Source organism: Epinephelus moara, chromosome 21 (assembly GCF_006386435.1).
Source record: "Epinephelus moara isolate mb chromosome 21, YSFRI_EMoa_1.0, whole genome shotgun sequence".
NCBI lineage: Eukaryota > Metazoa > Chordata > Actinopteri > Perciformes > Serranidae > Epinephelus > Epinephelus moara.
In genome coordinates this window covers 6,873,987-6,886,033 of record NC_065526.1, presented here as the reverse complement: position 1 = coordinate 6,886,033, position 12,047 = coordinate 6,873,987, and the positions used below count along the sequence as shown (strand labels likewise).

The 12,047-nt window shown below is 41.2% G+C and overlaps 1 protein-coding gene across 2 annotated transcripts in view; it reads left to right on the top strand.

Moving 5' to 3' along the window:
* Positions 1–6,396, top strand: part of LOC126409088 (tensin-3-like) — a 43,505-nt gene extending 37,109 nt beyond the window's left edge. For both annotated transcript variants that reach the window (XM_050074990.1, XM_050074992.1), the window contains 9 exons: positions 18–104; positions 206–337; positions 2,726–2,821; positions 3,806–3,883; positions 4,048–4,125; positions 4,518–4,686; positions 5,019–5,087; positions 5,332–5,361; positions 5,489–6,396. In XM_050074990.1, the coding sequence (XP_049930947.1) occupies positions 18–104; positions 206–337; positions 2,726–2,821; positions 3,806–3,883; positions 4,048–4,125; positions 4,518–4,686; positions 5,019–5,087; positions 5,332–5,361; positions 5,489–5,633 (884 nt within the window). In that variant the 3' untranslated portion in view covers positions 5,634–6,396. The remainder of the gene's footprint in view (positions 1–17; positions 105–205; positions 338–2,725; positions 2,822–3,805; positions 3,884–4,047; positions 4,126–4,517; positions 4,687–5,018; positions 5,088–5,331; positions 5,362–5,488) is intronic.
* Positions 6,397–12,047: the final 5,651 nt, after the last annotated feature.

Below are 12,047 nucleotides of genomic sequence, written 5' to 3'. Positions count from 1 at the left end.
ACTTGTGTGTTTTCCAGATGTTCTGGCTGTCAAGCAGGTCACTGTAAAATTTGTGCAGGACACATCAAAATTCTGGTACAAGCCAGATATCTCAAGGGATCAAGGTAGGCGTCCAGTGTCCACTTTTGTTCCAAAGTAATAAAAGAAAGGAAACTCTCAAACAGAATTACAGAGCCACTTCACCGTTATGTATCTCTTCTCTCAGCCATTTCAGTCTTGAAGGACAAGGAGCCTGGTTGCTTCATCGTGCGGGACAGCCACTCATTCAGAGGGGCTTATGGACTGGCAATGAAGGTGGCGACTCCCCCACCCTCAGTCCTCCAACAGACCAAGAAAGGTATGGTTGGTTTATACTAATATAAGATCCAGTTGTGTGTCACCGAAGCCTTTTTGTTTGCATGTATCAGAGCAGAATTTTATACTTCCTTTTGAGTTTACAGTTGTTAAAGTTAGACTTTAAAGGTCCCATATTCTGCTCGCGTTCAGGTTCTTACTTGTATTTTGGGTTTCCACTAGAACATGCTTGCATGTTTTAATGTTCAAAAAACACTTATTATTCTCATACTGTCTTTTTTGAAACATCTGTATTCACCCTCTGTCTGAAACACTCCATTTTTAGCGCCTGTCTCTTTAAGTTCCCCTCCCCAAAAAGCCCTGTTTACTCTGATTGGTCAGCATTCTCGGGTCTTCCAGGTCTCAGCTCTTTGCTCTGTCGTTGCAGCCAGTGGAACGAATATAACGGCAACTGTACCGATACTTTCTACCTTTATAGACTGTTTCGATGCTAATCTATGGCTATGGCAACAGCTTTGGTCCCTGTTGACTTCCTGTTAGCAGTGCCAGCCCTAGCACATTTGGTGCCCTAGGCAGGGTCCTAGTTATGGTCTAGTTATGTTGTTGTGGCCTTAAGTAATATTTCAAAATAATAGTAATAGTATCAGTAAAAAATAGTAAAAGATAAACATTTTGATTTTTTTCTTCCCCCGAATGTCGTGCCCTCTATGGATGATGCCGCCACTAGCATTCGCCTCTACCGCCTATGCCCAAGGCCGGCCCTGGCTGTCAGTTACCGCATTAACATTCCAACAGGAAATACAAGGGATCCATTGAAAATGTTTGTCTTCAAGTTGGAAACGATCTACATAGTACAGTTGTGACATCACAACTTGACATAAATCCTGACAGCTCGTTCAAAAGCAAAGTTTTTGAATATGGACTGTGTATGTTTCTCTGCATTAAGCTTTTTGATAGTGCTACAGTATTTGTGTAGCACCTATACCTGCTTTATAAGAAAAAAAGATAAGGAACTCTGACATTTTACAATATGGGACCTTTAATATTTTAGGAAATATACATTTTTTTGCTGGCTTTCAACGAGAAAATTGATACCTCTCTCTGTCTGTGCGTTAAATATAGAACTGAAGTCAGGATGTGGTTAGCCTAGCTTAGCATAAAGACTGGAAGCCAGGGGAAACAGCTCACCCCACACTGTCCAAACTTTAAAAGTGTGCCCACTGAGTGTGTAGACAGAAAGAAAACAAACGCAAAAGGTTCACTTATTCTTTCAATGATCACGGTGAAGACATCACAGATTGGTCCAGTAGTACAGATTTCCTGGGAATCATTCATCACACAATCACACACAAAGCCATCTACGGTTACAGCCTACTGTACTCGCCTTAATGCTGGAACATGAGAGTGTGTTGTGTGTGAGAGCTCTTCACTGTGTGTCTCTCCTGGGCATTATCATTATGAAGCCAAACAGACCCCTTTTGCCTGATAGTCTTAGATGTACAGCTAATGTTTCACCCCTTAACAAAGGATGTGCCGGGTCCATAAGCCAACTCTGATCCTGGGGCCTTCTCCTGGGAAGCTGTCTGCCCCACATAACTCTGTCTGATGGGGATGTAACATCCAGAGTGGGGTCAAAACAGGCCGCTTGGTTTTTTACTCCGTCGTGTGTTTGTTTAGCATATTCAGGAAGTAACGTGGAGGGATTTTTTGGGAAAGAAAACAATGTCTTTAAAGGGATCTGGCCAAACATTCTCTGGCCATGCTTCAACATGGAAACAAAGGCTGATTGAGCGATTATAGAGATTCACACAGCTTTTTTCAGGGCCAGAGGACATTAAATCCCACACAATGTCCATCAGAAACTATTTATGAGGAATATTTTCCATCAAAAGCAGCACAGGAGGCCACAAAGCATGCCCTCCTGCCCTTCCCGCACTGGCCCACCACAGCGCTCAACCCTTTAATTTCATCTCCCACTCACACCTGTCCTTTTGTTTGCCTTCACCCCTACGCAGTCCAGCGGCACCTGTGGTGACATCATGACACGGCCCTTCTCCACATTTTCAGCTTAGGGCATTGTGGCTCCTTATAAGTGTGAAACCCAACCCACCTTAAGGAGCGGGCCTTTCTCTAAGCTTTTGTGTCGGGACATTCCTCGCATAGACTCCTCCTGCCCCCTCAGAGGCGCTTCTGTTGAATCATAATCCCATTAATCTCTGAAGAGATTGAATGTGTGTGATTTAATATGTTTTATGTAACTCTTCAAGGCTGGGAAATTGTGTGTTGTGCTGAGATAAATGCTTTGAGCTATTATTTAGGTCAGAGTGAATCTAGGGTGTCAGATGGAGGACAGTTATGCTAAAACAGACCACAGACTATTACGAGGAATTCATCACTTCATGCATCTTCTATCTGTCCTTCTTCCTAACAGGAGGTGACCTGTCGAATGAGTTAGTGCGCCACTTCCTGATTGAGTGTACACAGAAAGGAGTGCGGTTGAAGGGTTGCCCCAATGAGCCCTATTTTGGTGAGTACCAATCCTTTGCTTTGCAGCTGGTGAACAACAGAGACCCCTACTGGCTGTTTGGCTGCACTGCACACAGTGAAAGACTTCAAACCATACTGCCCTCTATTGGTCTTTGGTGCATTGTACCACTGGCTGGTGATTGGTAATTTTGTCTGCAGCATAACATGACTGATTAATGCACCTTATTGTACATGTTGCGTGTTTTTTATCTGCCCCTTTTAACTAGAATAGTTATTCCTTTCCTCCCCAAATTGTAGTTGCATGTTTTCATGCATTTATTGGTAACATCTTTGCATTTTGTTGTTCTTTTCTTTCTTTTTTTAAAATATATAGTATGAAAATATTTGTGTCACAATTGCAAAAGTCATGCAGTGTAAACAGTCAAAAATTCTGTGCACTCTTGCCTAAAAATAGAGCCTGGAATTAAGTACTGAATGAGGTATTAGCACATATATAATCTCTATGAAACTTTACATTTTATGCTATGGCAATATAATTAAAGTGATGCTGCAAAGGGAAATTAATTACTTGGTCAAAATCATACTCACAGCTGGCACAAAGGCCATCACAAGAAACAGGCTTGAAACCGATCGACCTTAGACAGTGGTTAGATATTGTACAGGAAATATTTTTGATGAAAAAAAAAACCCCACTCATTCTCAAGGAGTTAAAGAAGATTAAATGGAAAGATTGGAATGGATTAGGTTCAGAAATAAAGACTTAGATGCTGTCTAATTTTATTGACAATAATGTAAATATTTGTACAAAAGTTTTACTAAGCCGACAGTACTGTATGTTGCATCACTAGACGTAAACTGTAACCTCATCTTTACAGTTTTAATGTTGATTTTTGTCTTACTTGTGTATGTATATAAGCAGTATCATGTGCATTCTTGCAGTAAAATATTAAAGACAAGTACGTGATGTGTCAATAAAGCTTCAAATCTCACTGTAATATCAATATTATATCTTTTTGTTTTACAGGAAGCTTAACTGCTCTGGTCTGCCAACATTCAATCACGCCACTGGCCCTGCCCTGCAAACTTATCATACCTGACAGAGGTAAACCTTCAACACACAATTACAGACCTAATTTTACGGTCAGAAGAGAAACTAAACTAAATTTAGCTTTTGTGGCATTCTGTATCTGTCTGTCTTTAGCTGTCTGGCTGTTTAGTCATTTTATTTGTTTATGAAGCTGACGTTTTTGCTTTTCTCCTTCACAGATCCTCTTGAAGATGTTGTGGAGACTACCTCACAATCTGTCACCAACTCTGCTGCTGAGCTGCTAAAACAGGGTGCAGGTAATGAGGCGTCTAAGGTCACTTGCTTTGAATAGACGCTATGAGAAAGCAATGATGGCACTGTACATAAATATGGGCACAATCCTTGTGTGCAACTCTGTGACACACAGTCCTGTTATTATGGATTGGGAGACTTTGTCACTGAATACCAGGGGCGGAGCCACATGTTGCAAACATTTGGGGCTCAGGCCAAGCACAAATTTTGGTTTCCCATATACGCCACCTATATGCACTATTTATCAAGCCATTTGAGATAATAGAACACCTAAAAATCTGTTCATCATTTGGGAAAAACAAGACAGTTTCCAAGGAATAAATACATATGCTTTACAGTTATTTCAATTGAGCAGTTGGGATCCAGGTGTAATTTGACAGTCTGTGTGTTCCTGCAGCCTGTAACGTGTGGTACCTGGGCTCCGTGGAGATGGAGTCGCTAACAGGCGTCCAGGCGGTGCAGAAAGCCACCACTATGTCTTTGAGCTCCAACCCTCCACCGACCTCCACTGTAGTTCACTTCAAGGTGTCCTCCCAGGGAATCACCCTCACTGACAACCAGAGGAAGTGAGTAACACTGCGTTTCGGCAAGAATCTGTCCGTACATTTTGTATCATGATACAGGGTTTATGATTTAATAAACGACTTTGTAAGCAGGGCAAAATACTGCTCTTCTTGTGATATAATGTTAGGAAAACTGCGTAGTATAAAGAACACACCATCATTGCATAAAATGGTATTGCCACAAAGCTTTGCATGTAAACTATTGGTTTAAAATCAATCCAGTGTTTTAAAGAATCAACACAGTCTCACAAAACGTTATTGTGATATACTCAAGTGTATCAATGTTTTCTGACACCCCTCACACATCACAATAACCACCGTCTGTCTCCTTATAGGCTGTTCTTCAGGAGGCATTACAATGTTAATACAGTCATATATTGCGCGTTGGACCCTCAAGATAGGAAGTAAGTATCGCTGATTTAAAGGGTTTAAGGGTTTTTCAGAAGCTTGTTACATTATTACATTATTATTATTATTCCAGCCAGGTGTGGTATTTTAAAATGTATGCTAGAAAATCACAGAAAGGCCAAGTTATTTATTTTATTTTATTTTATTTTATTTTATTGATTTTTACATTGTTATTAATTTTGAATGTGAAGTTGGAAAGTCCTACAAAGCCAGTAACAATCCTCCTTTTACTGCCCACAGGTGGAAAAAAGATGGCTGCCCTTCAGCAAAGTAAGTAAATGATTATTATTTCTACAATGCAAGCGAAGCAGCACTGAAGCAGTTCTTTTTAAAGGAACCTGGTCAGGCTGAGGCAGATGACAGTGCTGCTATTAAGTATTTTTCTCCACCTCTGCAGGATCTTTGGCTTTGTGGCGAGGAAAACTGGCACTTCCATGGACAATGTGTGTCACCTGTTTGCGGAGCATGACCCCGAGCAGCCAGCAAGTGCCATTGTCAACTTTGTTTCCAAGGTGATGATCGGCTCGCAGAAGAGTAAGTAGGCCTGGACTGAGCTGAGCTGATCACCTGGACAGACTTTTACCAAGAAGGGCTGAACAAAGGACTAAATGTAAGGATTGAAGATGGTGACGGTAACCCTGGATATTAACTGGATATTACGTACATAATGACATTACATCTTTCAATAGCAACGTATGAATCCCTTTTATGCTGTTATTTTAATTTCCTGTAAAATGAACCGAGTAAGAAAACAGCAAATTCATAAGTGTATCCAACTGTCATGTCTTACACAGTTAGATTTATTCTCATCATATTTTAAGTGCATAACACAAAAGCTGCTCTTTTTAATCGTGTATGGCATTTTTATGGACGAATCAAGAAAACCGTACCTTGTTGCATGTAAGTTTTATATTCTAATATTTAACCAAAACAAACTTCATTTAAGCTATTAACATTCTGTAAAGTTGTAGTCAGTGTAGAAGCACCTCCGGGCTGCATCTGTCCAGCATGCAGTATTTTGTTGTGGAGTTTAAGATGGTGGGAAAGCAGAGCAGCAAATATGTATAGTTTGTTTTGTGTTTTTGGGACAGGCTACATCTCGTACAGGATTATCTTATTTTATCTATGCAATGTAAATTTTTATTTTTTTAAACCACGCCTTCTGTACATGCGCAGCATGAATGTGGCTTCTCTGAACCTGTTAAATAATTTTCTTCTTAAGATGTATGTGAATATGACCACTTTTAAAGCGACAGTTTAGTAAAAGTGTGCGTGTGTGTTGACATGAGAGAAAGCATAGAAAAATATTTTAATTAAACCCTAATATATATACACATATATATTGATTTGACATGAGTTGGTTAAAAACACATCAGTACTTTGTGTAGAGGATAGTACAAGTGGCATTTCGCTCACAGCTGCCAGATTTTTACTGTTTTGCCCCCTTTTGGAGGAGTCACGGCCTCTAACAGCTCTGCAGTGTTTGAGCATCAAAAATAATCAGTATCCTCCATTTTGTACGTTTCATTTAAATTTAAAAAGGCTGCTATATAGATTGCACAGATGCTACAATTGTGTTAGTGTTTTAAAAGTCCTGAGAAGAAAGACAAGCACTCAGTGTTGCACAAATAAATTTAGGATTTGACTACCCCATCAGTGACATACACAGTACACTCTGGGACCAAGATAAAGCTCGACTAAAGCCATTTATTACCCCAGTTGACTGCTTGTTGACATCATACATGAGATCGTGACCATAATTCCTCTTAACTTTCGTGTTGGGCAGCCATTTTATCCAGAGAGGGACCTACAGCCACATTACAGTTCTGTTGGTATTTTTAAATTTAATATGTACACAGTTGTTCTTTTGTTATCTATTATCTGTACCTCATACTTATCTCATACAATGCTGTGCCTCTGTGTATAACATGCTACATGTGAACAGTTTATTTGTATATTGATAATGCATTGTTTGATGTGTTCTGTAAATAAACAAAATGAAACATGTATTAAATCTTGGCAATAAACGTAACCCGGACGAGCTGGCAGGCGACCAGCGGGTCCTGACGAACGGTGATCTATCAGCGAGCTGCATTTTGGTTTACCTGCATTACAGAGCCAGGCTAGCTGTGTCCTTGTTTCCTGGCTTTGTGCTAAGCTAAGTTAGCCGATAGCTTTATATAACATTATGAAACAAATGGGAGAGTGTTGGATGCATTTTTTCCCCAAGACTGTTCTGCCTCGTCCCACTCTACTCTCTTTCCGTGGCACTGCCCAAGCCATGACCTCTTTGCCCTAACCCTAACCACCTCTGACCTTGACGCTTAGATGTGACAAGTATTAACCAATCACGTCATGCTGTACTAGCCAATCACTGCAGCTTAGGCAAAACTCTCTCGGGAAAAAATGCACTTGGCAGTCTAGCAGTTAATAACAAAACAGATAATAATGTCAAACTTGTCAACATAGTTTTCTACTTTTACTTTTGTTTTTCAAATGATCTTATTCCACTCCTCTGACAGCATTGCCTGCATTATATAATCTGTTTTGTCCAGCTTTGTATTGAAGCTCTCTGATACTAACACTGAGTGAAATATTCAAAGCTAAGACTCCATGTTGTGTAACGTTATAGTTGCATCATGTATTGGGCATCATTTTATATAACTTTCCTTTAAATTCAGGATCATATTTTGTAACTTCGTAAACTTTTGGGTACGCCGTAGACCGTATGAAGTGGACATGGCCACTGTGACGTCACCTATTGGTTTGTGGTCTACCGTTTGGAGCCTTAAGTTTGGTATTGTGGCTGTTGTCTTGTTTTCGGGGGCTGGAAGTGACCATATTTGGAAGAGAGGGTGGAGCCATGAAGCAAACCCTGCCTTATCATTTATTTTTCTCTCAATGTGACCATAATTTACAAAGTGCATTGCACTGAAGGAGATTTGATACAAGCAACTGAGACCATCACCTCATAAGGAAAATGTTTGTTAACACTTTACTTGAAGGTATCTACATAAGAGTGACATGACGCTGTCATAACTATGACATGACACGATCATGAACCTGTCATAAACGTCTATGACTGCTGTCATTACATGTCATTTGGTTTTTGTAATGACAAGTTGACATTGTTTGGGTTGTCTTGATTATGACAACTTGACATTAATCAAAGTGACATTACCAGAAGATGTCTTTGTCATGACAAGCTGACATTAACAAGACATGCACCTCTTTTTGTGTTAATGACAAGTTGACATAATGATAGATACAAAGACATCTACTGGTAATGTCATCCTGGTTAATGTCAAGTTGTCATTATAAGGACATCCCAAACAATCAAAGTGACATTACCAGAAGTTGTCTTTGTCATGACAAGTTGACATTAAATTTGTTTGGGATGTCCTTATTATGACAAGTTGACCTTGTCCTTATTATGACAAGTTGACCTTGTCCTTATTATGGCAAGTTGACCTTGTCCTTATTATGGCAAGTTGACATTAACATTGACATTTAAATACAGTTTGACTGCACACCATGCGTTGGTACAACTGAGCCACCAGTACGCTGCTATTAAAGGGGTTAAGCACACTGCTGAACCAATGACACCATTCACAAGTCTTAGCCACAGGCTGGCTTCAAGCCTCAGTGTCTTCCGTGTCTAAACTCACAACACAAAGGAGGATGTGAAAAGTAAGCAGATCACCACACTACTGCCCTGGGGTCAGTAATGAGGAGACTCTGCTGGAAACATACTTAGAGTAGAAATATAAATAACTTCAGTTCAATTTCCAGCCAGCAGAGGACGCTAGTAACACAACTCTCTTGAACCTGAACATGTGGAGTCAAGTGGTTTTGTGACGTGGCTTATTTCCCCAGTCAAAATTAACTTTCTTAGCTGCTGCTTAAAGGTGAAACCTCAATGGTGACAGACCTAAGTGGATCGTCATCGTTTACACAAGCACCGCTCATCTGTGTCTTTCTGTCTCAGTCCATATGCACACACATGTCCACTGTCTCATTTATGAAGTGCAGTAAAAGAGGATTTTACCTCCACACAAGCCTGGACAGGTTTGCTCTAATGGTGCTGAGAGGGAATAAATTGCATAGCCTCGCCAAAGAGGGAGGAAAGGTGTAATGGGACAGACCCCCCACCCTCCACTACTGTCCCTCTGCAGGTGGTGAAAGTGAAGAATTCCCGGGGAGGGCAGGAAGGAAGGGAAGGCCCAGGTGTGGTGACTGCAGAGAGCCCAGAGCCCAATCTTCCTCTGTTATTTAGTGCGGAGTGGCCTCGAAATAAAAGAAGCCGGGGAAAGTCCAGAAAACCAACATTATTAGACCGCAGAGGAACCCTGTCAGAAGACAATATTTCACACAGGTAATAACAGTGTGTGTGAGCATGAAAGAGCTAAGCAGGCCTAACCTGATACTGCAATAGTTTCCCATTTAACTTGATTTATACGTTGTAATATTTACTATTAGAAAGCCAATATAGGAGAATTTATTTTGAGGAAAAAGATGAGAAATAGCCTGAGAGCAAAGTCAGGCTTATTTCCTACACATGGAAACCACTGATGAGCCTCTGTAATATAATCACAGCCATTGTGTTGACATTCTTGGCCTTAGCAAGGACCCGTAACAGACACTGATTAAGCCTGTCACATACAGTATGCCCATCTCAACAAATACCACCTTTCCAATAACCTTTGCAGAATTACACCAGTCTCTTCTAGCAGGCGGACGCCAATCAAGTTTCACTCTGCAGATAATGTGGAGGTGAAAGGCCGTGTTTATCGGGCTGACAGAGCTCATTCTCATTCCTCGTGCACCCCGGCCCTGCAGCTTTTTTTACGGCCACTTAATTAGAGGGGCAGGGCTCATCTCATTCCACTGAGGCAGAATAAAGGTTGGGGAGCAAAAATAGAAAGCGCATTCTGGCATGGCTGCACAATTTGAGGCCCCCTCAATTTGCTTTTCAGCAGACGCCGAAACCTCAAAACGCACTGTGAGATTAATTGTGGGCTTTTCATATCAGGCCACGTAATAGTTCAGACTGGGTCGAGATGATGCCCAACACCATCAATGGATCATCACTTGTTAATGAGTAATATAGTATATAGCTATTCTTTGGTTTCAAAATGTATGTTGACTCTCAAAACCGCACTTTTCTGTGCTGCACATAGAGAGAAACCAGAGCAGTCTGTGATGTATTGCTTTCATGACCGCACTAAAAGGTGACCCATTAACTGGAGGGATGGAAGTTACAGAGCTGATGGGTGCTACGTGACTCCCAGTCTACTACAGATATAGTATATCACTGACTACAGCTGTGGAGGGGTCTCAATAGGTCATAGTCATGGTGGCTGAACTAGAAAGAACACGCAGTGAGGTCAAGTGCTGCCTTTGTGATGTGAATTTATGAATTTAAGCTCAAGTATTCCATCAATACCTCCCACCAAGCTCCACAGTCGCCACAAAAAATGTTGGCATTGTGCTTTTTTGCAAACCACGAATATGTTACATTTGCATATTTCATATCTATCATATCAACGTTTCTCAAGTGCCGTACAGTATGAGCTGACTTTGTCATTTGGGGGAGGGGATGGTGGGTGGTGTGTCACCAAAGCGAGATAGCTGCCAAACTGCAGACCACTACACCAGCAAACAGCAAAAACTGTTTTTTAGCCACTCATTGCTGTGTTTTCAGGGGCTTTTTAGCGCCCAAACATGGATGATTTTTAACAACCCATCACTGTGTTTCCTGCAGCTTTAAAGCACCAAACATGAGTGTTTTTAGAGACCTGCTGCCATTTTTCCAGCAGCTTTTTAGGCAACAACATAGATGTTTAGTAGAGACCTGTTGCTGTGTTTCCAGCCCCCAAACCTGGGTGTTTTTTAGAGACCTGTTGCTGTTTTCTGTGTCATCTCAGCACCCAAACGTGGGTGATTTTTAGCAACTCATCTCTGTGTTTCCAGCAGCTTTAAGGCACCAAACGTGGGTGTTTTAGAGACCTGTCGCTGTGTTTTCTGTAGCTTTTTAGCCCCCAAACCTGAGTGTTTTTTAGATACCTGTTGCCATTTTTCCAGCAGCTTTTTAGGCAACAACATGGATGTGTATTAGAGACCTGTTGCTGTGTTTCCAGCCCCCAAACCTGGGTGTTTTTTAGAGACCTGTTGCTATGTTTTCTGTGTCATTTCAGCCCCCAAACGTGGGTGATTTTTAGCAACTCATCTCTGTGTTTCCAGCAGCTTTAAGGCACCAAACATGGTTGTTTGTAGAGACCTGTCGCTGTTTTTCCAGCAGCTTTTTAGGCAACAACATGGATGTTTATTAGAGACCTGTTGCTGTGTTTCCAGCCCCCAAACCTGGGTGTTTTTTAGAGACCTGGTGCTATGTTTTCTGTATCATTTCAGCCCCCAGACATGGGTCTTTTGTAGGGACCCATCGCTGTGTTTCCTGTAGCTTTTCAGCCCCAAGCATGGGTATGTTTTAGGGACCTGTCGCTCTGATTCATGTAGCTTCTTAGCTTCCAAATGGTGTTTATCAGCGACCCGTCACTACTTTTCCAGCAGGTTTTTAGCCCCCAGACTTGTTTTTTTTTTAGCAATCCATTGCAATTTTTACAGTGGTTGTGGTTGGTTTTTTGCTAAGGCATCGCTGTGTGTCCAGCCAGGATAATGACACAAAAAGCTGTTGTGGTTTTTACCGAGACATTGCCATGTTTCCTGCCAAGATAATGTCACAAAAAGCATTTGTTTCTTGCCGAGACATTGCCGTGTTTCCTGCCAAGATAATGGCACAAAAAGCATTTGTTTCTTGCCGAGACATTGCCGTGTTTCCTGCCAAGATAATGGCACAAAAAGCATGTGTTTCTTGCCGAGACATTGCCGTGTTTCCTGCCAAGATAATGGCACAAAAAGCATTTGTTTCTTGCTGAGACATTGCCGTGTTTCCTACC